Raw genomic sequence first — 25,792 nt, 5'->3', positions numbered from 1 at the left:
CCACAAAACCTTAATTAAAAATTGAGTATGTTTTTGTTCATTTTCCTCTACAGTAATTTGCATTTGGTCTTACATATAGGTATGTAGGTACTTAAATGTTTGTTTACAGTGTCAGTGGGAAATTTCCCTGATTTCCATATTCTATAGTTCCACTTTTTCTGATTTTGAATTTTTAAAACTTTATTTGAAGAAGGCTTAAATATGTATGATTAGTCAGTCAAGAAAAAAGAAAAGATTCAATTCTCTCCCGTTAGTGGAAAAAGTTTAAAATAAATATTTAAATGCTGCTCTGTTTCATATCAGTGATTCCTTTACTGTTGTTTAAGCAGGGAAATAAAGTCTGACAGTGTTTGAGTTTGCTTAGATCACCAATACCTTGAGACACTTAAAGTAAAAGGTACTAATGATTGTTCTTTTGAAACAGGTTATGCTTTTCCTTTGTATGTCCATGTGCTGTTACAGATGATGTTAACACTCAAACTAGAGACATTTCTTTCTCTCAATTCATGGAAACAGGATAAAAAGTTTAGACTCACTGAACTTTTGCTGAAGAGACCAGGATATGGTGGAGTTATTTTTCTCTTAGCTTTTTTAAAAAAAATTATTTATTTATTAACCTCAGGTATTGTCTGTTTTACTTAAATACAGTTGTAAACTTGTCTGTATTGGAGTTCCAAAATTCAACCTGGAATTTGGAAACCAGTTCCCATCCCTGACTTGTTGCAACTTTTAACTCCTAGAAAAGCCACTATTTATTGTTATTTAAATTAATTTCTAAATATAAAAAGATATACTTGGAAGTCTTGACTTAGCTAGAAACTGCTAAATGTGCAAACAGGAGACCAGAGTTAAGACAAACATTAGTAGAGGTGCTTGAAATAAATCTTTGCTTGAATAATCACAAACAGTAACTCTGTTTCAAAAATTTCAGTATGCACAATGTTAAGAACTTCCCTCTGCAAACTGAAGGTTAATTTTTCAGCATTGTAAAATATGACTAAATAAAACAAATGATGACAGAAACATGGGAATGTTGGTTGGTTTTAAAATGCTTGAAGGTTTGTAATGCTGTGATGTTATGCCATCAGTTGTGTCCTTTACGCATAAAATGTAACTCTTCATACTTATATTTTCCTTTCCCTTTTCTTGACTTTGCTCGTACTTAGAAAGTAAGAAACATGGCCCTGGAAGATGTAGTGATTCTCAATGTAGACACCAACACACTGGAAACCCCTTTTGATGACCTTCAGAGCCTTCCTAATGATGTGGTATGTATGAAATGATTTTTCCAACTATTCCATTACTTAAGAGTGTAAATCCTTTTGACCTGTTTGGTTTGTAACTGAAGTGTCTCATTGTGTTACTCTCATTATTGTAAGTAACTGCTTTACCTCAATTCTTTCCTGTTTGATGTGTTAAGGAATGTTTGTTTGAACATTTGCAGACATATAATGAAAATTAGCCAAAGCTCCCATAAGCTAGAAATGCTGCAGCAACCCAGTTTCAGTTCTGGAACGGTGTGATCAAGTTTCAGATCATCTAAAAAGTCTTTTAGGGGTAAAACAGACAAATGAAAAATGCGTTGGTTATGGTACATCTGAACAGGAAACAAAAATTCAAACTTCTTCATGGTGTGAAAAAGTACTACTATTTTAAACCATCTTTACCCATTCCATTAGGAAGAAAAAACCTGTCATTTTTAGAAAACTTTCATTTCCAAATGAAATTATGTAGGTTTTTTTTCTGTGACTTCTTCCAGATGAGCTTTAATGAACTTTGTGCATTTTATATCCTGAGTTTTGATATCAAATGGAATACTTCATATTCACTTCTAGCACTGCTGCGTGCATGTAATTCGGAACTTAATTTTCTTTCTCATTCAAACTTTTTATTGCTAATTTATTTATTTTTTAATAACTTGGTAGAAATGTTGTATAAATACTTGATCTTTCCCTTCAATGGGACAAAAATACACCCAGCTTGCTACTTGCTGCTGTAATAATCTTCCTAAAGAAGCTGAGAGGGAAGAGCAGTAAAGTGAGTGAGAGTGTAAAAAGCTATTTTTAAGTCAGAGGGTGACTGTTTAGGAGAAAACGGCAGGGGAAAATCTGGATTTCTTTTACTAGTTCAAAATATTGTGCTGACAGTTAGATCTATACCTTTTTATGTGTAGTTGAGAAATAAAATTGATATGCAGGGAGCTCAATATGAGCTGGTCTGTTTGAGGAAAAACTCAAGTAATGGTGAATACCCAGTGCCTCCTACTGTGACATCCCGTCATTTCTCTATGATCTGCAGTGTGATCCGTTCTTCGAAAACAGTGAGCTCTGGATGAAAGGTCCATCTTGATTGTGAACATTTTGGCTTTAGTCAGGCATTTAGTCTATAAAAGTTACTTCCATGAATTTTCTGGCTTTATATAGTTTTTCATTTCGATTTCGCTCCCAGCATCCAAATCTGCCAGCTGGTCATCGCTCCTGCCATTATCCACAACCCGGGGAATGACAGACTTGTAAATGTCATGGAATTATGTAAGAAATGTCTGGATACAGCCAGTGCGGGGCCTCAAACATGTATATGATTTGTCAACAATCAAGTATTATATTAGATTTTATGAGACTTCATTAAAGGAGCTGTTGTAGGCGCACTGTAGAACATCAGAAGAGACTTCACCAATAAACACAGAACTTCAAGCTTTGGAATGTAATAAATTTTAAGAGACTTCCTTCCTTTCATTATTTACTTTTAGTTCACTTTTATAACAGTAGAGAGTTGTGTTTTATTAGTTCAAATTTCTTGATTCAGTTTTCCACAGGTCTATTTAAAAGCTACATTTTATCTTGGAGGATGTTTGGAGCATAGCAGAGGAAGTGCTGCCAGCAAATTCAATTAACTGGCATGGCTCACAAATAGTGTACATGGTGTATTTTTTTTCACAACTGCTATATAAATACAGCTGGGATTAATATTTGTCGCAACAAAGCCTTAACTTGAATCGTGTTGCGTTGTGTAATTAACGTTTGGGATCAGTGTTTATGTCTTATTTAGCTTTGTTTCATTATTTTAGTTACCTAGATAATGAAGTATTTTCCTCTAGGTCTTTTCCTTTCCTTCAGACTGCTTAATATTTGGCTTTGACCACTAGAGAGCAGCTGCTCTTCTTTGCAAGAATTGAATTTCTGTCAGTTCTTTCATGCATCATGTGTTTGGAACTGTAAGTGGATCAAGTTGTTCATCTCAGCAGGGAGACTCTAAAGCCAATCCATTATACTTTTTTTTCCTTTTCTTTTTTTTTTTTTTTTTTTGTTCCTTTTGCTTCCCTGGGACCATGGGGAGATTCTGGGAGTGTGTCTCCCCACTGGTCTCAGTCTAAATAGATGCATTTATGATCTGAGAACCTAAAAATGTCTTCAACAGTTCCATGATCACAAACGGCTGTTGTGTCAAACTATTCTGCCAGTTTTGCTACTTAATGTGATCAGTGAGCAATTCATACGCTGCTCAGTAGACACAAAATTTACTTTGCTAAATTAAATCTATCTATGCTCAACAGTGAGAAAAAGCATCTTCTGTGTTGCATTTGCCATCAGGTAATTAATCCGGTGGAACAGTTTTAAAGCTGTTTTCCCCTTCTCCTTGAAGAGCTTTTTTAATCAAGTAAATGAGGTCCTATGATTATTTGAGGGCTTCGGGTAGTGAGTTGTGCTTGAGTTTCATGATAGTGATGTTGCTACACCCTACACCTAAACTGTTGATTCTTGAGAATCTAGAATGAACTATTCTTCAGTCTTTTACTCCTAGGATCCAAACAAACAGGCTACAGGGAAATATTTTTCCAGTTAACGTTTGTGTCAGAGGAGCTGGATAGCATTGAGACAGTCCCAGCAGAATCAGATTAAGTAATTTCTTTGCCCGGGTTTACCTCAGCAGTACCTGCTAGTGCTCAGACTTCCTGAACTGGTCAGGTCAGGTCCCTGAAACTCAAGGTGTGTACTACTGCATTACTGATTAACTATTTGAAATGTGAAAAATTGTCCCTCCTTCACCTTCTGCTTCTGATATGTTGCTGAAAATCTGGCAGCATGAGAACGCCCTGGGAAGTAACTTTCCTTTTAAAATAGTCAATATTAAAAAAAAGAGATTTATTAAGGACTGTGATTACAATAAGTGCATCTGCTGCTGACAAGTCTCCTACACCACCGTCTGTGTTGCAAGGAATAGCAAAGAGGGGGTAGTAATTTTTTTTTATGCAACCCTTATGGATTTTTCATGTATTTCCAAATAAGTGTCATCTTCTAGTCTTAGTTGTAGTCAGAGCTTCATATTACAAGGAATAAAGCATAAGCTCGCTCTGTCAACTTGTAGTTTTTATTAAATGAAGCCCTGATGCAATGCAATGTACTGCGCCAAAGAGATCTTGCATATCTGATGGCTGTGAGTATTGTAAATATGCACTAGCCTATGAATATCTTCGGCTGTCAGTAATTTAGCTGTGTATGCTACTGTTGTCCATTCATTAACAAGTTACCACAAGTAGGAAGCCTACGTTTTACTGTTTTTCACTTAGTGGGAAATTAACTGCTTTCAGGACAGCAAGAAATACTAAACTACAACTCTGTAGCAGAACCATTTTCTTAAAGGTGAATCCATTTTTATTTCTTACACTGTGTTTGCAATAGAATGTTTCTTGCTTTATTCATGTTGACAACTGAAAAGCCTTGGACCTAATTAAAAGAATTTCCACTAGCACCTTTACTGAACCATTTCATTATGCTGCATTGCACAGATTGCATTTTGAAACATGGTGATAGTTTAAATCTGACCTTTAAACCTGAACTGCCAGAAGTATAAAAATCTTCTCTAAAAACACTCTCAGGGTAGACTGCATGTGTATGTGTCTGTTTGGCTAGCAATAATCTTCATATCGAGTGGTCACAGTTGTGTTTTTGGTTTGTTGGGTTTTTTTTAAGTATTACTGCCTCTTTAGGCAGGAAACAATCATAATTCTGCTTGTATAATCTACTTTGTTTTATTTATTCCAGAGTAAACATGAACAATTTTTTCTTACTTGTTAGTTGCTTTAAATATGTTGTTGTTAACATGTTCTTTTTTTAAAAACTATGACATCCCTATTGCAATAGTCTTGATTGAAAGAGTAAAAGTGTACATACATAAAATAGATATCCTAAAATGTTTGATTTAGTCTTAGAAGAGAGCAAAAGATCTGAAAGCTTAAGGAATTAGCAAAATACCTGCCAATATTCTGCTTCTACACCAAATTGGGAAGCTGAAACACAGAAGGGCTGTGACTTGCAACTGAACTTTTAATTTGTTGTAAAACAAAACATAGAGCCTTTTCCTTCTATATAGGTGGCAAGTTCTTTATCTTCACATGAATGTTTAAAGAAAACCACTAATAAAAATATTCGAGATGGATTTGGAAGTTACTCAGAGCGATGGATGTTTTATTGTACTCTTAAGAACTACCTTCATGTGATTTACATAAGTTAATATAGGAAATAAATGCATGTTTCATCCCTACAACATCAGACCCCTTCAAACATGGAGAAGTGTGCTGTCTGGGTTTGAAAATCTGATGAAGCTTTTACATTTTGAGGATAACAGAGCTCCTTGAGAGACGTTATGTGAGTGAATAGGAGTGAGCTTTTTATATGGGCAGGATGGACTAAATCTGTTACCACGTATTATGTGATATTATAGCATATATATGTGCTTTTAGGCTCATTAATGCATGGATCATTGGCATAAGCCATAGCATTCAGATTTATAAACAGTGCTGGACATGCTCTTGATTAGTTCTGTTACATTAAATAACTAATGAAATTCCTTCTACAACAGAATCTGCAGAAAATTTAAAAGGAAATGTCTTTGTTTTGGTAAACACAAGTGCAAATATAACATCTGGTTTTAAAAGATGAAAAAGTAGTGCACAGTATGGATTATATATTTAACACCTCTAAGAGCAAGATGAGGAGTCGCTTTCCTGCCCTCCCCAAATCTAAGACTACTGAAGGAAGAAGTGATGGATGTGCTTACAGGAAGGATAAAACTGAAGCATTCGAGAGCAGTTGTGCAGTAAAATCAGCCTGCCATTTGCTACTAAGGCAGGCTGGTAGCAAAACCCTGAGGCAGAAGAAAAATCAACTCATCTGGGTAGGATTTTGGAGATATGGATGAGGCCAGAATAAGCTTTTGTTATGAGCTGGAGGATGGGGGGAAGGTCTTGAAAGTTAATTTGACCAATTGAACCATCAGCTTATATTTTATAAGGTATTATTCATACTCTCAGAAAACAGTTATGTTCACTGCAACAGAATCTGCTTACTCTGTAAATAACATTCGTACAACGTTTCTTGCATGGTGTGTAGTATACAGAGCTACCCCAATGGAGTTTTTCAGAATAGAATTTGAAGAAGGAAGAATTGCTAGTTATTGATAGAATTGTTTCTGTTAAATTAATAATATGAATATTTATGGAGTCATTCATGTTCTTCAGCAAATCAACATGACTAGGGATTTCTTGGCTTTGTGCTTTCCTTCTGAAATTGTGGCTCCTTCCTGTCCTCTGCATAAGGTATCTCATCAAACTTGGGTTTTGCACGTGACATGACCGCATCCTCTGAAACCACTAGTTGAATTTCTTTCAAGAATCAGTGCCCAGACTGTTGGTTTTGTATTCCTATGTGTTGTGTGAGATCTGTCTCAGAAACTTAGCCTGTCCTCGTTCTGTCTGCAGCACCAAAAAATTGCTACTGACATAACTATTTGTTAATGATTTAACATAACCTATAACTGTTGCAGCACAGGCACAACAAGCTTGATGTTAATCTTTGAAAGGTTTTTTTATGTCCTTTCCCAGCTTGTGTTTGGGAAAGAAAAACGCTGTCACTAACAATAATGTATAGACACACAACCTTACTTCAGTAGTTACTGAGCTCTAAGCACTAGAAAAGAGACATCAAACCAAGTCACAACCTTCTTGTATGTATGAGAAATTCTGAAGCACAGAGAACAGTATTGGGTAATTCTCTAAAACTTTACCCCTCGGTGTACACAGAAAACAAAGAATATTCAGGTAACCTGGATCATGGTAGTTTTAACTCAGCATAGAAATGTGTTTAGTTGATATTTGCTAAGTTGTGATCTGTAAGTGTCCCTGTGTAAATGGTAATGAGACCATTAGGGCTGCGTTCGCCTAAAGTGCAGCTCTGTGAATCCTGAGGTAATTAAACACCTCCACAGTGGAAGGGAAAGGGCAATGAGGGTTAAGAGAAGAGCCATCCTGCGCACAGGTGGTTTAGATCTCTTGAGAAACAGGAAGGAAAAAAACTTCAGTAGACGGAATGTCGTCGTTAATTCTAGACTTTTTTAAAAAAAAAACTGCCGGTTTTGTTTTCTGGATTGCAGTGGGTGTCCACGGCGAGGCCTTGGCAGGGAGGCTGCAGGGCCTCGGGGAGGGGAGGCCGGGGCAGGCCCCACCGGCGCCGCAGCGGCCCTGGGCACAGCTGAGCCCATCAGCAGGGCCGGCCCTGCCGCTCGCACGGTGTGTGGGAGGGAGGGCGAAACGCCCCACGGCAGAGCCAGGAGGGAGTGAAAACGTGAGGAGGAAGGAGCGGCAGAGAGGGACCCTCCGGGCTGAGCGCGCCCCCGCGGCCATGGCCCCGCGCCGCGCGGGAGGAGGCCGGGGAGGCGGGAAAGAGGTCGGGGGGAGGAAGGTGGGTTAGTTTCTTTGTTTCTCACCATCCAGCTCTATCTTAGTTGGCAATAAATTAAATTCATTTCCCTAAGTTGAGTGTGTTTTGCCCGGGATGCTAATTGGTAAGTGATCTCCCTGTCTTTATCTCAGCCCACGAGCTTTTTCTTCGTGTTTTCTCCCCGAGTCCTGCTGAGGAGGGGGAGTGAGAGAGCGGCTGGGTGGGTGTCTGGGAGCCCGCCAAGGGAACCCACCATATGCATAAATAAAACTCTCATTTTGTTATTTTTCCATTAAGTCTCTGAAATACAAGGGAATATAACCTTAAAAGAAAAAAAACTTGTGGCAAACAAATTTTTCAGGCCTACAGAATTTGTTCTTAGCCTTGGTGGTGATGGATGGCCTGATTATGCAGAACAGTTTCTCTATTAATCTGATGTTTGAATTAATTTAGCTGAAATTCTTTCATGGATTCTAATCAAGAATGACACAGAACTTCATGGACTACCTTTAAAAGCGTACTCAACAGCATGTAAAAGGCGGATTTTAAGTAGGAGGGAAGGTTGAAATGAAGCTTTTATCTTCCTATTGGTTTCTGAACAGAATCCAATCATATCTTGGAGAAGCAAAACAGCTTGAAAAGTAATGCTTTTAGAACTGAAGACTTCAACTCTGAATTCACAGTGTCACTTTTTGTCATAACTGCTGCTGTGGTTAGCACATTTTTCATTTAGCTGTGCCCCAATGTGTTAAGCTTCGTTTGTGATATGAGAGTGATCTAGACCTGTTGTGTGATTTCAGGTTTCTACACTGAAGAGCAGGTTGAAGAAAGTTTCTACCACCACTGGAGATGGTGTTGCAAGAGCATTTCTAAAAGCACAAGCATCTTTCTTTGGGAGCTACAGAAATGCCCTGAAAATTGAACCTGTAAGTAGGAAATTAGTAGGCATAAGATGTAAATCTGCAGCTGTAGCGGAGAAGAAAGCTAACAGGAATTAGAAGTGTGGTATAATGTACTTCTGCGAAGGTCAGCGTTGTGGCTCTTTGGCTGACTAATACTGAAAACAGTGTTCCAGTCTCCAAAAAAGAAAGAAGTGCAACAAGCATGATCAGTCACACAGGGAGAAAACTTCTTGTGGAAAGGTATGGGTGTTGCTTGTTTTTGAAGACAGTTAAGTTAGAAGAAAGTTGAGTTAAAAAGTGTAAATTGATGATCATAGGAGGCTAGTGCAGAGTTGACCATTTTCTCTCACTACAAAACCTGGGTATTCGTTGTATTGTTTTTAAAGGTAGTAAATAATACACTTTTTACACAATATATGCTTAACTGTGAAACATGCAAATTTATGGAATCATGGAGTTTAAGATCATAATTCATTGAAGAAATTGTGCTTTTACAGAAATGTGAAGATTGTCTGGAGTTATAACTATTGACGATAAGTGTTCTGTTAGGGAAATTCAGTCTCTTGCTTCTGCTTCACAGCTAATCTCTATTTAGCAATGATTAAGTGCCATCTGAGTGGGGGAAGGATTCTTCTGTACTTGATCTTGGGTTTTATTGCTTCTAGTGAGGCATGTTTCCTGGCTTACTGCAGGTAGCTTCATGGACTTCAACACAAATCAGTTCAGACAAATTAATGTATTTCCACATGGTTTGTGACACTCTGGTTTTGCTACTGTGTACTTGGGGGTTCCTTTTAAAGTGTGTACATTTTGCTGACAGAGACAGGGTAAATAGTATGAGGAACATTCATCATTCATGAGATATGTCCCAGAAATATGGGGGGTGAAAAGTACTAACTGCAGAGTGATCCATAGAATATTTCCCAAGTATTCTGTTCCCTGTTTCTGAAGCAGGGGAAACTAACACATGGGCAAGTCAAATGCAGTGATAATCTGAGTGGGGTGTTCGTGGGCTCATTGGAACTACTGTTGTTTAGATCTGTGGCTGCTTAACAAGATGATCTCTGTGGAGGACAAAACATACTTAATACCCTCTTCTCTCATCTGCAAGCATGTGGAGGGAGAACGGAAAATTGGTGGTAGCAACGGAGAGCTTGAATACCACTGGGAGATGCTAAGATGAGTTCTGAGTGTAAGTAGGGAGGCTAAATGAGTGGAGTGAGAATGAAGGCTTTACTAGTTGAGAAAAGGTGTTGTATTTTGCATTCTGCTCTATGAAGATTAATGAAGAGATCCGACATGCAGAAAGTAATAACTTAATTTTAATCATGATGTTAAAGACCAGAAGTTAGACTACAGACATAGTGTTGGTTGAGGATGTTTCAGTAACTAAAGTCTCTTCAGTCTTATAATTTGTCTTGTTATTTTTAAAGCCAGAGGGGAAAAAATAGCTCAGTCTGAATTTTAAACAGTCCAGTTATCACCATCAAATAAGCATCATTCCAACAATTCATATTCAGATTTCAGAAATAACTTTTGAAGTCAGCTTGAGTCCCTCCACATCTTACTGGGGGAATCCATGTGTCTTGTGTGTGGAAAAACTAAATTGCACTGACTTGTATGTGTATGTCTGGGTGTAAGTATTGGGCTTCTAAATCATCCAAGGTGAAATAATGGGAGGTATTTAAAATGTTGTCCATATAAATAACAAAAATGAAACCAGCAAGGCACTCTGGCTGTAAGCCTCCTTTATCCATGTCGGGGAGGCACTGACTTCCCTTCATCCATGCAGGCTTCCTTGTTCTCCGATGCTCCTCCCAGTAGTTGCCAGGCAACTCTGGGAATATTGGTGTATGCTTTGCCTGGACGTGTGTGTGAGATTAACTAGTTAAGGGATTTGTGAAGAAAAATAAAAATTTAAATTGCTTTTCTGGAAATACCATCTGGTATTTTGAAGGCTGAAAGTTGAAGATGAACCTTCCAAATCAGTTGACAATGGCACACCCTTAGAAAGTGCAACTTTGAGGGACAGCTAACCTGAGGAAGTAGAAGAAAGTGTTTGGTCTGCTTATTATTTCATCAAAGAAAACCTGTGAACGTAATTGCACAAATATGCCATAAAATCCAGTTTTAATAATCAGGAAATTTTCAGGACTTTCTTTCCCAAGTCCTTTTATAAATTGAAAATTGAATTTCTGATTATACACTTCAGTAATAAGATTTAGATAAAAAAAATTTGCAAGTGTTTCATGTGTTGAACACGTCAGAGTCAAATGACCTGCATTCTGGTTCCAGTTTTGCCACAGACATCCAGTGAGGTATTGGACAGGTCATACAACCACTTTATACTTCACTTCCATTTTAGAATATGCCAACAGTAAATGCAATTACTGAGAGACTCGCGTTAGGAACATTGCACTTAAAAATTAGTTCAAAACCCTTGGAAAACCTGATCTTAGGAAGATGCAACAAAACTCCAGACAATAGTGTGTAAAGAGTAAAATAATTAGGAAATGTACTTGCTAAATTCACAAAAGAAGATGGGATAGTAACGTAATAACAAAGCGTCGTAACTGGCAATTAGTAACGCATCTTGCAATTTAAAGCCCTGTGTTTCTCTGTTGTGCTGCACTTCAAATGCTGCACTTGAAATAGTCTTCAGTACTCTCTCGTAATTCCATCTTCTACACAGCAGTTGTGTTCTTTGTTATTTCCTGTCAGCTGATTAGCTCCGTTTGCTGAGTTTGTGGATTATTAGTAACAGGGGTTCAAGTTCAAAGTGGTCATGATGCACATCTTGTCGTATAAATACGGAATGATGGGAGTTTGCTGTTGAATAGTGGAAGAATCTTAAAGTGTATGCAGCAACTCTTGGATGGCTCTCCATTGATGTATCAGAATCCACAAAGAAAGACCACAGCGATTGTCATAATTTGCTTTAAAATTTTAACATCTGTTTGGAAAAAAAATATTTTGAAACTGTTGCTGGTGCAACAGTTGGAAATAAAATAATTTCTATGTGTCTGAGACAAATAGAAAAGCAAATGGAAGAAATAGCTTCTAGGAAAAGAATATATTTTCAAATACCTCCATTGTGGTTTTTTTTCTCTTACCACCTTCACACGTCATAAATATGGAACATAAGAAATACCAAACGTGATGTGGTTCTTTGCATTTGCTGTCCCATAACTCAAGAAATCTGACTGTTCATTTAAAGTCATTGATAATTAGGATGTAAATTCAAAGAAGCAGCAGCTTTTCCTCCTCTCATAGTTTTTGTCTCATAAGACAATTTAATTTCATAGACTATCTCATCTGGTATGAGCTGAGTTTTTGGGATGAATGGGGTGAAGTTGTTTTTCAGTACTCTGTGTAGGCCCAGAGTGTGTCATAGAGCAGATTTTAAATTCACATTACACTTAAGCATAGTAAGAGCTCTTATTCTGTTCCGAAGCTTTTACTCCAAAGACACAAGGTTATGTAACGGGCATACGGAGCAGTACACCGACCATCAGTGAGTTACTGTTGCTGTAAACTTTGAGGCCTTCAGTGAGTAGAACTTTTACATGAAAAAACATACCCAGGTACTACAGTCTGTAAGCCTAATCATCAGGTTGTTGTAACAGAAGAACTGATTCGCTTGTGTTTCCCACTGTGTATACGTGTAGTTGCGTTAAGCCAGATGTCAAGTACGGAAGAATCTCTGTTACACGTGAGGTACTTCCAGTCTCCACAAACCTCTGTTTGTACCCTGTACAGTACATGACATTAGAAGCAGCGGGTTTACTTGGCTGTTTTGAGGTAAATTGTTATCTTTATGAATATTACTTAAGTTTCTAACAGTGACACCACTGTGAGCGTTTTGTTCACTTGAATGACTTCTTTATTTTTTTTAATTCCTCATTTTTTGCTGTGTGCGGAGGGAACGTTTTTATCTTCTAAACATTTAATTCACCGAAGTAGGTCATCTTCAACAGAAATAGCTGTGTAATTCCTAGATGTGTGAAGGTGGTTTGTAGTACTTACTAGTGGCGGGTTGGTAACCGGGGGAAGGCGGCTGCGGCGGCCGTGCCCTTTCTTCGCCTGACACCTAGTGGCGCCAGACCAGGGCGGTGGTCGGGCCCCACAGCCCCCCTCCCCGCGACAGACACCCACACACACACAGACAGCCCCCCCCCCCCAGTGGCGACAGGTCCCCGCTGTGGGCTGGCCCCGAGCAGCGCAGGTGGGCCACCATCCGGGCCGGGGGGCTGAGGCTGGCGGTGGTGCGGCGCAGCTAGCCTGAGCCCTCGGGGGGCTGCGGCAGTTGAGGGGCAGGCTCCAAGTTGGACGCCTTCTCGGCTGAGAGCTCTCTGCCCGACCTCTGCGTGCGGGGCCACTCCACTGAGCTCTGCGAAGGGGATTGTGTAGTTTAATGCAACGTTTGCTAGCGTGACAGATTTGAAAAGCTTGTTTACTTGCACTTTGCTTTAAAATCTGTATTTTCTGAACAGGTATTTCCATTCCCACATCTTGGTTCCTTTTGTCTGTATTTTATTGCTATAAATACACTGTAAAGTGAAAAATTCTGTGCTTATTTTTCTTTTGCAGTGCTGCTACTTTTTGTGTGGATAACTAAGGGGTGGTAATTTGAACATTCATAACCCAAATAGAGGCCAGTATCTCAGTGCTCCCACAGGTAGTTTTCTCTTTAACTTTGCTGGTTTGCATTGATAACTTCCTCTGTGCAGTGCTGTAAAATTTGGCGTCTCTTTCGCGACAGAGCATACATGTTACACTGAGGTGAGAGGTGCGTGCAGTGCAACGTGAGCTCAAGTAGCCTGTCTTATTTCTGATACACTGCTGAAGAGACGCAGAATTCTGGTGTGTGTTTGGATTCAAATCAAGATGTCTCATAATTTGTTTTTAAAAGGCTGATTTAGTTATTACAAATTTATTAATCTAGTTATTAGGGTGATGAACTCTACATTCTGTGTTTATTTTGTGTATTGTCATATTACCTAAATCCAGACCTTTCTGTCATATATAAAATCCATGTAAACCTGATTTTGGTGGATTGTGAATATGCTAGATATTCATAATTTTTGTATTTGTACTGAATTTATACAGTTGCAACACCTGTGAGTATTTCCAGTATGTGCCAGTCTGTGGCAACAACGTCTTGATTTGTGGCACCTGAGGAGGTGAAAAAATTAATATAGTTGCATTGCTTGTAGCAAGAACTATATTCCTAATTATTCAGCTCATACTACCTTCTTGAGGTCTGCCCAGCAAAATCTTTCATTGCTTAGCTCTCCTTGAGGCCCTTTTCTCTGTGAATGAATTGCAGTGAAGTAATAACAGTGCTGTGATCTCTGTCCAGTGCTAAGGGGGTGTCGCTGGGTACCTGTTAAGTATCAAATTTTGCACTGTTTCTAAACAAAGTCTCAAAATAGTGAGGGGGGGAGAGGGTGAAGGGAGCTGCGATGGTATTAAAAGTTCAATTAAATTGTTTGCAAGGACATTTTGAAATCAATGTCAAAACGAAAAAAATACAGAAAAATAGTTTTAGCATCTTATTATTGATTAATACTTTACTGACGGATTTTAATTTTTTTTAATTGAAAGTTTGCTTTCAGTCCTGGAAAGGCATGGCCAGTAACTTTCACTGTTTGCAGATTCCTTGAAAATAGTGTTGTTCTGTTTTGAGATGTTTCCCACAAGAATAAAACTGTCTACCTCCATCTCAAACTGAGGAAATATGTTGTAGTTTAAAACATCCGCAGTTTTTCAATTACATTTAAAACATATGGAATAGTAGTTAGGAGCTTACTGAAGCTTTAAGATGCTCATAATGAAACACAACCATTTTAAGTAGCCACTGGTACTGCACTGATCCTGATAATGGATGGTACTTCTAGTAAACTGTTGTATTATGTACCATTATCATACCACAAAAATTTCTACATAACCTACATCTTTCAGATTGAAGTAGGATCATAAATAGTTATCAGTACTAACTTGAATGCGTTGGGAATTAGTGATAATAAATGAATCTCTTCAATGACACGTCAGTTGATTTCTTTTATGTCTTCGTGGTTAGTTATTCAATTTATTCAGGTTTATTAACCTGAGCAACCATTAGTTATATAACTGGATGATTTCTGATTAACTTTATCTGTTCTGAGTTGATTTGGTTTAAATTTAACATAAATATTCTTCAGATGCATCCACTTAAGGGTAAACAGAAAATCTTGGAGGCAGAGTGAATGTACTTTTCTACTTCCACACTTTTTATGCGCTTTCATTAGTGTAGTTCCTTGCTAATTTATGAAGTAGACAACAATGCGTTTAATATGTTACAAAACGCTTTCTAATCTTAATATGAAGGTACTTATGGAAACTCACGTGTTATATATTCCAGTTTTCAAACTACTTTAGTTGAACGACACTGGATGTATGTATATAGGTTTTTATGTGCACATTGCTGCCTTAGTTCTGTTGTTCTGTCAAAACCTGATAATTTATATTTGGATTCTAATTACAGAAGACAACGTACTACCATTTTTTTATAATTGTAACTTTGATACAAATTTTCTCTTAATATGATGCAATTTGAGCAACAGTGGGGAAAAAAGCCATTATGAGTAGGAAGAAATAAAAAGTTAACTTCTCTTTTTCAACATAACATTCAATTCAACTTAAGGAAATAATGTAATAAGCCTTTTCAGTCTGTGGTTTTGTCATAGTTCTGGAACTGTATAGGGGCATCTGGGGAAAGTGTAGGACATTATACTTTCATAAGGGGTGTATAATTAAAAAAAGGTGTCTCCTTTATTGTGTTTTCAGCTTTTTTCTTGAAAAAAGTGAAAAACTTTCCTGCCTTCGTGCAGGAGTGTAAGGACATTTCTCAAGAACTGTTTTGTCCCCTTGTTCTCTACTGACAGTTTCTATTATCTATTCTACTAAAGACAGCACTCATTTGCTTACCCCTGCTGCAGCTGCGTGTCTGTGCTGCTGTGTGTCCGTCCATACCTTCCGGGGACGCTGGTGCTGACCGCTGCGCTCTGCTCTGGGGTTCGGCGGCCGCCGAGGCCTCCCGAGCCTGCGGGGATGCAGCCTGCCGGACCCGCTGCAGCCCTCGCTCTGGGAGGAGGACGCGCGAGGACGCTCTCCAGGGCTTTCTTCCCACATTGTACTGATGTAAAGATCTTGCAATTCAGTATGCTTAAGATGTGTTGCTGCCATATATATTGTTAGTAGGTATTAGTTCTGATTCCATCCCTGTTATGAATTCCTTCCTCAGATTCTGGGCCGCTGTATTATCAATATCATGGTATGGATCTTCCCATACACCTGGTCATGCTCTGCTGCTGAGGTACTGCACAACTGAACTCTAGAAACTTTAATGTTTCTAGGTAAATTTATTCTGAAGTTTAACATGGGATCACGTTCAATTGGGACATAGAAGTTCCTAAAAATTTTTCAGGAAATGAGGAGCAAATTAGCAGTTAAAAGGCATTTTTAAAAGGCATGCTCCTCACCTGTGTTCTGGACACGACACATCTCCACAAGCATCCATTAAAAATTAATGTTCTAATTTCCTGTATTTGTTGTAACCTCTTACTAGAGAATCTGCCTTAACAGCAGTTACTATTCTTGGTATCAATACACTGGTGCAGCCGCTGAATTGCTCTCTTACTTCTACAAAAGTAAATACTTTTCACAAATCCACTTGCACAGTTACAATTTCCTACTATCCCAGGATATGATGTTTAACATCTCCTCAGTGCTGGTAGAGTTGTTCCTCGTGTGAGCTCTGAATGGGTTCTCACTATCCGGGGTACTGTAGCTAACTGTAATGAGCTGAAGTATGGATGTTGCTCTGGCATCATGTATTTGCTGGCCAAGAACTGTGTGCACTTTATGAGAAAGCTGTTGCTCTTTACCTCTGTTTAAATTCACAGCCAAGGAAGGTAAAGTTAAGATTAATCCCATAGATATTTAGGTCTCCTACAACACTGGAAGTTTCAGAGTGTTTTAAGAGAACAGTTTACGTATCCATCTTAGGTTTTTACACCACTAAGGATTTTTGCTTTATGTATTCATAAGTAATACCATGATACCAGTAACACAAATTGATACATTTCCCAGGAAGACATTAAAGCAGTAGTGTGATGGCATGACATAAGGACGCTGCATTAATTATTTTATATCAATCTCTTGACCAGACTAACACTATAAATTCCTTCAGCAATTCCAGATCCACGAGAACTGAGTGGGACAGAAGACAGAAAAGTAGATGATGTGTGGTGCAGAGTAAAAAAAGCGAATGCCAGATGAGTCCAAAAGGAAATTTTGTTGGGATATGTGTGCAGTAACATAAAAAAGTGCATGTTACATACTGGTGCATAATTCATTTTGGAAAGGCTTTCTAGTATTCAGTGCTTTATCTACTATGAAGTATGATTGTTGCCATGGTGAATTATTTTTTTTAAGTTACTCAGTGGAAGAGTAAATAGTTGTTTCCAACTCCCAGTAATTGCCACATCCCAGTTACTTCCTCTCCATAGTCATCTTTTGCATAGCTTTTTTTTTTTCCTGCATGTATATTGTGTAGGTATACATTGTATACAGAGTAGATCCTTCCCTTTCACCGGAGTTGTTTCAGTAGGTCAGGGGTTTAGGAGTGTTTGTCCATATGAAGAAAAAAATGAAGAAGGAAGACACTAATACTTCTATTACATGTGTACAAACTTCTTAAAAAAAAAAAAAAACCCCACAACAAAAACCCAAAAACCAAACTGTAGGGGAAATAGTGAGCAGAAGCATATAAAATAAAACTTTTTGGTTTGCCTGCAGTTTTTTTGTGCTCCATTTTGAAGTTATTGCTGATGTATATTTAATAGGAATTTTCTCTCACCCATCTTTACTTTTTTCCTGTTCAAGTGGTGTTAACTCAAATATATGCTTGTATAGGCAGTCTAGTGGTGCCTAAAAGATGGTGATTTCTAAATCTTATCCTGATGACTTTACTGACAGGAGTAGACAATGGCTGTGGCATTGACAGTGTGTAAAATCTGATGTTTGTGTGATAAAAATGCAGATAAATTGAATTTCTGTATATTCTAGAACTGACTCTTAAGACTTTTTTTTCTGAGTATGAAGATTCTGTGTTTTGTGGCATTTTGAAGACCCTAGTTTTTGACAATCTCACTTAGAAGCTACCTGCAGCTATTGTTATGTTTTACCGTTTCTGGAAAGTGTTCTAGAAGACATGCTACTTGGAATTCAAAATCACTGACTGAAAAAGATTTATTGGGGAAAGACAGTTTTGTTTGTTTTTCTTTGTGGTTTTTGTTTTCAGTTCAATCCTGTTGCCGTGTTTTGTCTCTGAGCATTACAGTTGCTATAGACAAGTTTCAGCTTTTGTTGTTTTAAACCTAAAAATGGTTCTTTTTTTAAAAAGCATTTACTGTTCTTCAAAATACATTTAATATTCTACATCTGAGTCTGTTGAGATGTACGTTAATGAAACTGAAAAGACATTCTCTTTAATCTTTTACAGCAGCCTGTTATGTAGTAAATAGAATTGTTTTGTAATTTCCAAACTGTTATAAGAAACTGTGTCGTATAATTCTGTATGCTATGCTAGTGGGGAAAAAGCTAAGATTCTGAAGGAAGGGTAATAAAAAATAATACTTGAGAAAGTTAGTGTGACCATCTGCTGAATGTGGCATTTCTGCCATAAAAGATGCAGTCAAACTTTCCTGTCCATTATATGTGTTAAAGTAAAAAATCCGACAACAAAACCGAAAAACAAGGAAACAACACTGCCTCCTAAAAAAAAGCACCAAAACAAATCCAAAACCAAAACCAAACCATCATGGGAAAAGTTTTGTACTTGAGTCTGGAAACATTGCCCAGAGTAAGGGATGGGGTGCTCTGCATCTTGTGCACTAACAGCAATAATAGGGGAGACGTTGAGTTCCTTTGAATGTGGTCTCCAGAATGCTGATGTTCACAGGACTGCTTTTGAGATTATTAATGTTTACCTGTTTCATGCTGACATTTTAAGTTTTTATGGTATCTTAGTTGGAACCTGTGAGCAAGCTGAAGACAAGTATCTTGTGTTTCATTGTGTAAGTAACTTTGCGGCCCCTGTAGAAATTGTACGTTCAGCCATCAGACCGGATAGGGTCACTCTGTGTCTTCTGTGTTGGTGCTGCAGAAATAAAAGTAGCTTTGTTCAAAAGCCTCTAAATCTTCCTATTACCAGGGAAGGTTGTACAGCGAGGAGCAGCTCCGTGATACTTCAGCTTTACTGTGGAAGGATTTGTACATTCAACTGATAAATTATTCGTCTGTGCCTTTCACACCTGATTCTCTGTTTTTTGTGCTATTTTATACACTTGTTTTTGTTTCTTCTCAATTTGTTTCAAGCCTTTGTTTGTGCTTTAGACTTGACTTTTGCCTGTGTTTTTGTTGTGTTCTCTCCTGATACTTTATTTATAATTGAGAGTGCCCAGTCTCAGCAAGCAATGAAGCAGTGTGCAAATGCCGCCATGCAGGAAAAGTTGAAGATATTTCCTGAACTAATAAAGCGCAGGGGACTTAGAGTAGAACAATGAAGCAAGTAAACAAACACCAAGCATAAAATAACATGACCATTGAATTCAGCTTCTGTGTAAGGCACTCAGTGACTGTGTGTTTTTTAAATGAGCTGTGAATAAGTCGCATTTGGTATTGGGGGAAAAAAACCCAAAAAACCTGACCCCAAAAGACTGTTCAGGCAGGTAGGGAAAGAGTGAGATTTACATTCTCACTAGGATGAGCAGCTGTACAACTGAACAGAAAGTAATACTTTGCTTGAAAGTATTTGGTATTTGGATTTGGAAAGTAGACTTCAGTAGCAGGCAAACTTGATGAAATAATAATAAAAATTAGAATATTTAATTAGGTTAGGAAGAAACTACGAGAGCTTCATAACAGAAAAGTCATGCCACTCGGCTCTCACCATGCACATCATCGAGTGTATGAATGGGAGCGTACGGTTTGTACTCTTACAGCACAGAAAGAGTAAAGTGAAAGGCAGTAAATGAAAATTATTTGTAAAGATTTGCATAGATACGTGATAGAGCTTGTACAGTGAAAGCCTAAAACACTATAGGGTTAAAGGCAGACCGAGACATTTGTATGCAGGACATAATTGACAGTTCAGTTTGATTGCTTTCCATGGCAGACAGCATGGGAGACCTGCTATCGTTCAGAGTTGCACTTTTCTTCAGAATCACATTGAGATATTCTGATACTGCCCTGGGGCTTAGCAAAATCACATGTGACTGTAGCTTCAGTAGTGTGCTTGCTGTCATCTTGATTCTTCAGTCCTGGGGAGGGATGGGGGTATTCATGCTGCACTTGTTACTTGCTTAAGGCTCTGGAAAGGGAAGATGTGGAAGGGGACTAAGCCCCTTTTCTGGTTTGGCTTCTTGCATATCATCAGAGAACTGGGCAACTCTTTTTCACAAATATGTTGATTTTGGTACGGGTAGAACACTAGTGAAAGATAAATTCTGGCTCATGAACAAAATGCTATATAAGCAAAAATTAATTTAACATTGAGGACCATCATTTTCTTTTCTTCTGTTTTGGGGGGCACAAAAATGTAAACTGTGCAGAGGGTTGATAAATGCGTTGTTATTTAAAAGGCACGCTACTTCTGTCTAGTAAAACATCAAATGAAAAGATTCTGTCTTTTCTTATCTTTTTCTAATTTAATTCATTGTTTTCTGTTCCTTTCATTCAATAAGTAGCAGCTTTTGGCAATGACAGATATTCTATTGTGACTGAAATATGCGTTTTGTAAGTCATAACTTTACTGGGTATTTAAATAAACTGTGTATGTACAGCGTGCAAGATTTATGCAGAACACAGCTGGAGGTATTCTGCTCAGAATTCCTATGGTTTAAAATGTCTCTTTCAAGTTTGAAAATGTGTTGTGAAGTAGATACCATTATGATAATTGGAAGTTCAGCTTCTCTATCTTGCTCCATTATTTTTTTGAATACAATTAACACATCACACACACTTCACCTGGTCTCTCCTCATTTACCTCTGACACTTCCTTGATATTTATTTAGACACATGTGGTGTCTTTGCTTTGAACTCAATAGTTGGTATATTCACTAGATTTATTTTTTTTAATAAACATTTTTCTCGTTTAGAGATATACAGTTAGTTTGCACTGTTAGAGAAGAGTATACATATTGATGTCAATTTAAGTCTTTTACTTATTTGTTAGATGATCAGGACATAAATTGTATACAGATTGTAGAAAAAACTGTGATTACTCTCAAAATACCTGCTGAGAAGTTGCAGAAGCAGCTCATTTTATTATAGTTCTCACAAGGGAACAATACAGAGAAGATATGCAAAAAGCTGTCTAGAGAAAAAAATTTTTAAAATATGAATAATACATTTAATTTTAATTTGTTATATTTTCTTTAACGTGTCATAAACATGAAGCACAAAACTCTTGTTTTGTCTGAATTAAGCTTTATTATTTCAGATTCAGCAAGAATGCTTTTATTTCTGAAATTGAAAGTAGTAAGTTTGTTTTAAAAATAAAACCAATTCTTAAACTGGACTTAATAAAATACTATTGGTATATTTTTTTATATCTTAAATAAAGTATTTAGTGTGCTGTGTTATGTAACATATGTAACAAATATTAGGAACAGAATGCCAGTATCCTCCAGAAGACAACTAGAAATTATATGAAATAGTTTTTATAATTTTTGGGGAAAAAAAAAAAGTGTCTGAGAATTTTAGTAATGCCACAGGAGAAAAGAATGTGAAAATATCATAATACTGTATTTCATTTCTGGAAATTAGGTTTGGGGTTTTCTTTTATTTTCCTTTTCCATTTTATTTTAGTTTTAGGAACACTCCTAAGGCTTGGAGAGTTAATAAGAAATAAATCCAAAATCCAGTCTAAGCTTGATCCTCACAATAAAGCAGGAAATTACTCTGGTTTATTTCATTAATTTTAGCTGCAGTTTGGAATGAACTGGGGCTATGTTTCTGTAGAGTTCCTGTTCACTGTCCATTCCTGTGATAGCTGTTTTCTGTAATATTTTCAGTAACTGTATTACTGATGATGTCTGATACTTGTAAATTAGTTTATTATACAAAAAAGGGGTCATCTACTGAATAAGAATTAATTTTATGTGTTTTAAAATTGAGTTGATCAAGTCCAAGCTTTTCAGGTGCAAGACGCCAAGGTTTTCGTATGAAAGTTCAAAGCTGTTTAGAAAAAAATGGAAAGTAAGGTCTGCCCTTGAATGAGTTTTATACAAAGTGTGATTTTTATTCTAACGAAAGGTTTGTCTCTGAGGTTTCATGCATGGCAGAGATTCTTTCTGGTTTCCTGCAGCACCAGTTAGTTGTGAAATGGAAATCCACACAATGTGAAGGGTTCTGAAACGTCGTCCACAACAAAGGAAGTGTGGTGGTGACAAAATACAAAAATGAGGTGTGTTTGGTCGCTTCACCGTAGTCATCACCATGGAGAGAGCCATTGTTCTACAGTTGCATCTTTGCTGGGTTGCTTAGGGAAGGGCATGATGCAGAAACCATTAGAACAGGGCATTTATAAAGGAGACCTATGTCGCAATAATGCAAAAGGAAATCAGTGTTTTCTGTTGAAATACCTTTCACTTGGACTTCCAGTTTTCAAAATGCACATTTAAAATCATCTCTATATAAAACTACTTGGAAGAGTGTATGGGTTTTTTTTTTTTAATGAAATCATTCTGTAATAAAATATTTCAAGTACTGGCTAAGCTGTAAAGCTTAGGGCTGATAAACAAAGCATCTGAAGCCAAATGGCCCCTTAGCTAACCCCAATTAAAATAAAGATTTCATTGCGCTCTGTCCTGACAGAGGGGGAACATATTGTTGCCTTTAAGGGAGTTTGGTTTAGTTAATGAAAGAATTTATTTCATTTTTTTTCAAATACAGAACCTAATTAAATAAGTTTCAACTTGACTTGTAGTTGAGGACATTTTAACTCCTTAAAGGTTACTTTGTGTCCAAGTGTAGCTCTCTTTTGAATAATTTCTGATGCAGTATTTGGTTTTGTGGTTTATATAATAAGAAATTTTATATCAGATCTCATGTGAGTATGTATATGCCTGTTTTATATATACAGGCATATATGTTGTTGATTCTAAAAGTGTAAAACTTGTTATTGACATTACTCTCTTCAAGCATCCTATTTGGCATTAAGTATGACTCGGTAACTTATACTAGAATTTTAAAAGTAACGTGGAAATGAAGGTGGCATGGTTTTGCTCTGAATGCACTTTAAAAGCTCTAAATGATATATGTACATTGCTTACTCCTGCTGTTTAATGAAAAGAAAGATATATCAAAGAATTATTTTTGGTGAAGCTCTCCAAGCAGTAGTTAAAATCTGTATCTCTAGAATGTTTTTTCTTAGAGAGGATTAATGGTGAAAATGAAAGCAATTTGTAAGGATTACAAATGTGATTAGTTTGCCTTTCTTCGGGATCCATCTGTACTTGTATAGGTAAAGTTCATCCCCCATTTGTCAACTAATAACTTATTACATATTCTCTACTAAGAATATATGAAAAATAAAGAATGCTTTTATCTAAAGACACTTTCTTCTTACATACAAGAACATGTTATACTTGACACTTGAAGACAGTCAGAGAATGGGAATGCTGTTGCTTACCTTAATTTCTTGCCTAGAATTTTAAAAATGTTAAATGGCTGCTGTGTCCCTGGTAATAAAATCATGTGAGATGAGTTACAGTCTCCGTTGGATGGTAGCGAATAATGGTGTTGGGCTGTGCTGTTTATACTTTGTCACTTTAGTAACTGGAATGAAACCTAACCAGCATTATTCAGAGTGTGGTGGGTTCTTTTAAATTATTTGTTACAGAAGCTGAATCTAATCAAAGAAGTTCGTGTTTAAGGTAAATAATTTTTAGTTGTAACAGGTATGTAAATATTTTCCCCAAACATATCTATGAAACTATAAATACATATTGTTTTGGAGCAGTGGCTTTCCAATTAATCGGGAGGACTTCTTGATCAGAATTTTTAAAACATACATATGTTGCGTCCCCTCATTTGGGGATTTTAAGCTAGTGTTTGGAGTATGTGTTCTCTTCCAAATGTCACTTAATCATGTGTTCTTCTTTACGTGTTGAATAAATTGCATTCCAGCTCTCTTAAAATGAGTTTCCAGGGTGAGCAAAGAAGCTGTCTCCGATAAAGGGCTATTGATTTCCCTAAGTTGAAGTCATTCCCAAGGCTTTTGACTACTTTTGCTTCAGGTCTGTGACGCTGGATTTGATTGTTACCTTCAACTATGGAGGTAAATTATATTCAAAGAATTTCTACCTGTGTGAGGAAAGAAATTAATTTTATTTACAGATAAGTCACAAAATACTTGTTGGGTTGGGAGGGGCTTGCAGGGGCTTTTTACTTGAAAAAGAGTGTTCTTTGACATGGGTGTGAACATGAATGAAATTAAGGACTAGATGGTACTGGAGTCCTAAAAATCTCTTACTTATTTGGCATATGTTACAGATCTTGAGATAACTGAAATGCAGTGCTGTTCTTTTCTGTGAATTTCTGTAGATCATTATAATTAAGATGCCTTTCAGAACTCTCAAGAATAGTTGCCAAACATAACCAAAAATAAAGCATCACATCTAGCCAGAGTTCTAGATATCCTCGCTCTGCCCTAAAGCTATGTTTCCCATCCATTATCTTGTCACAGCTTATTGTGCTCAATTTTAATTAAATTTTAATAGCAATTTTGCAGTCGTAACTGACCTGAAAGTTTTCCGAAGACTATTATACCCGCAGGATACTTCCCTTACGTGCTTTTCTTGCTTTTTATCTTGTCCAAATTCTGTTCTTTGGAAAAATCTTTGGTGATGGACAGCATGGAACAGAAAATGGAGAAAATTATATAGTGAATTGACTGACAACTCTCAGTTTACAACCAGAAGTAATCAATTGCATTTTGTATTCTTTGGGAGTGTTGATTCAAATAGTCATATAAAAAGTCTTAAAAGCTGATATATTTGATAGAGATCTTGAGTTTTATTTCATTTTACTTATGCTTAGTGTAGTGTATACACAGAGTATTCTACATTTTGATTTCAACATACAGATGCTGAATCTTTAAATACAAAACCTACTTTTGCAATGCTGCAACCTGCAGTTCTTGCTTTACTGCCTTCAAGGGTGTTGTATTCACAAATGTTACGCACAGCTTTTACTTTGATGTCCCAGAGTCTGGAAAGTCTCTCTTTATGCTTAAAAAAACCCAAAAAGTTCGATCATCAGTCCTTATTGCTGTATAGGAAGCCCTGTAATATTAATTGGTTGTCAAATCCCTAAGAAATAATGGATTAATGTGCTTGATCATAACGCCGTGTTCGGGAGCTGAAGTTTGCTGATGTCCCCAGCCTCTCTATTTAACGCAATTACAGATATGCGCTCAGGACATTCGAGTGGATTGCATTTCATTAATACGATTTGAGCAGACAATACTAAGTTGCTGTTGGGCCCGCTCTGACAGCTAATTACTGAAATGAAGTGTGTACATGGCTAAGAAACAATGGAGCACTTGTCAGGAACATTAAAACAATGCAGAAATAGTGCCAAATCTTGGAATCACTCCTCTGAGCAGTTTTTCTTGTCTGTGCAGACCAACCTTGGGACATACATGATTCTGGTGGTGAGTTAGACTTTAGGGAAACAAAGTTTGTTAGCACTGACTAAAATGCAATACAGTTCTGTTTTGCCTTTTCCTCTGTTCAGTTCAGGTGCTTGTATGTACTTACTCTGATTGCTGAACACACTTACCTCTTGCTTACAGACATCACTGCACATTTTCCCCCATAAAATGACTAATCTGGTTATTTGAATACCTGAGATACTGTGAATGTCAGACAATTTTGTAGCATTATTTACAGGAAAAGCTCTCCCTGACAATTTGAAGGAGGATAGGGAGTGACTTCTCATTGTCTCTTCCAGTATAAAAAACCACAGGCAGTTGAGTGAGGTTTGTAACAGCTTTTAAACAAGTTTCAAAAATAACTGAGAAGGAACTATTCTTTGTACAATAGGTAGTAATCCTGCCAAGCA

At 37.2% G+C, this 25,792-nt stretch overlaps 1 protein-coding gene across 13 annotated transcripts in view; it reads left to right on the top strand.

Moving 5' to 3' along the window:
• DENND1A (DENN domain containing 1A) overlaps nt 1–25,792 on the top strand; it is a 215,019-nt gene that overhangs the window by 126,023 nt on the left and 63,204 nt on the right. For all 13 annotated transcript variants that reach the window (XR_012631871.1, XR_012631872.1, XM_074891563.1 and 10 more), the window contains 2 exons: nt 1,167–1,268; nt 8,516–8,641. Coding sequence is in view for 11 of the 13 variants with exons in the window: in XM_074891563.1 (XP_074747664.1) it covers nt 1,167–1,268; nt 8,516–8,641 (228 nt within the window). In the remaining 2 variants the exon portion in view is untranslated. The remainder of the gene's footprint in view (nt 1–1,166; nt 1,269–8,515; nt 8,642–25,792) is intronic.

Source organism: Strix uralensis, chromosome 21 (assembly GCF_047716275.1).
Source record: "Strix uralensis isolate ZFMK-TIS-50842 chromosome 21, bStrUra1, whole genome shotgun sequence".
NCBI lineage: Eukaryota > Metazoa > Chordata > Aves > Strigiformes > Strigidae > Strix > Strix uralensis.
The sequence above is the reverse complement of the archived record's forward strand: the minus strand, read 5'-3'. Positions and strand labels throughout refer to the sequence as shown.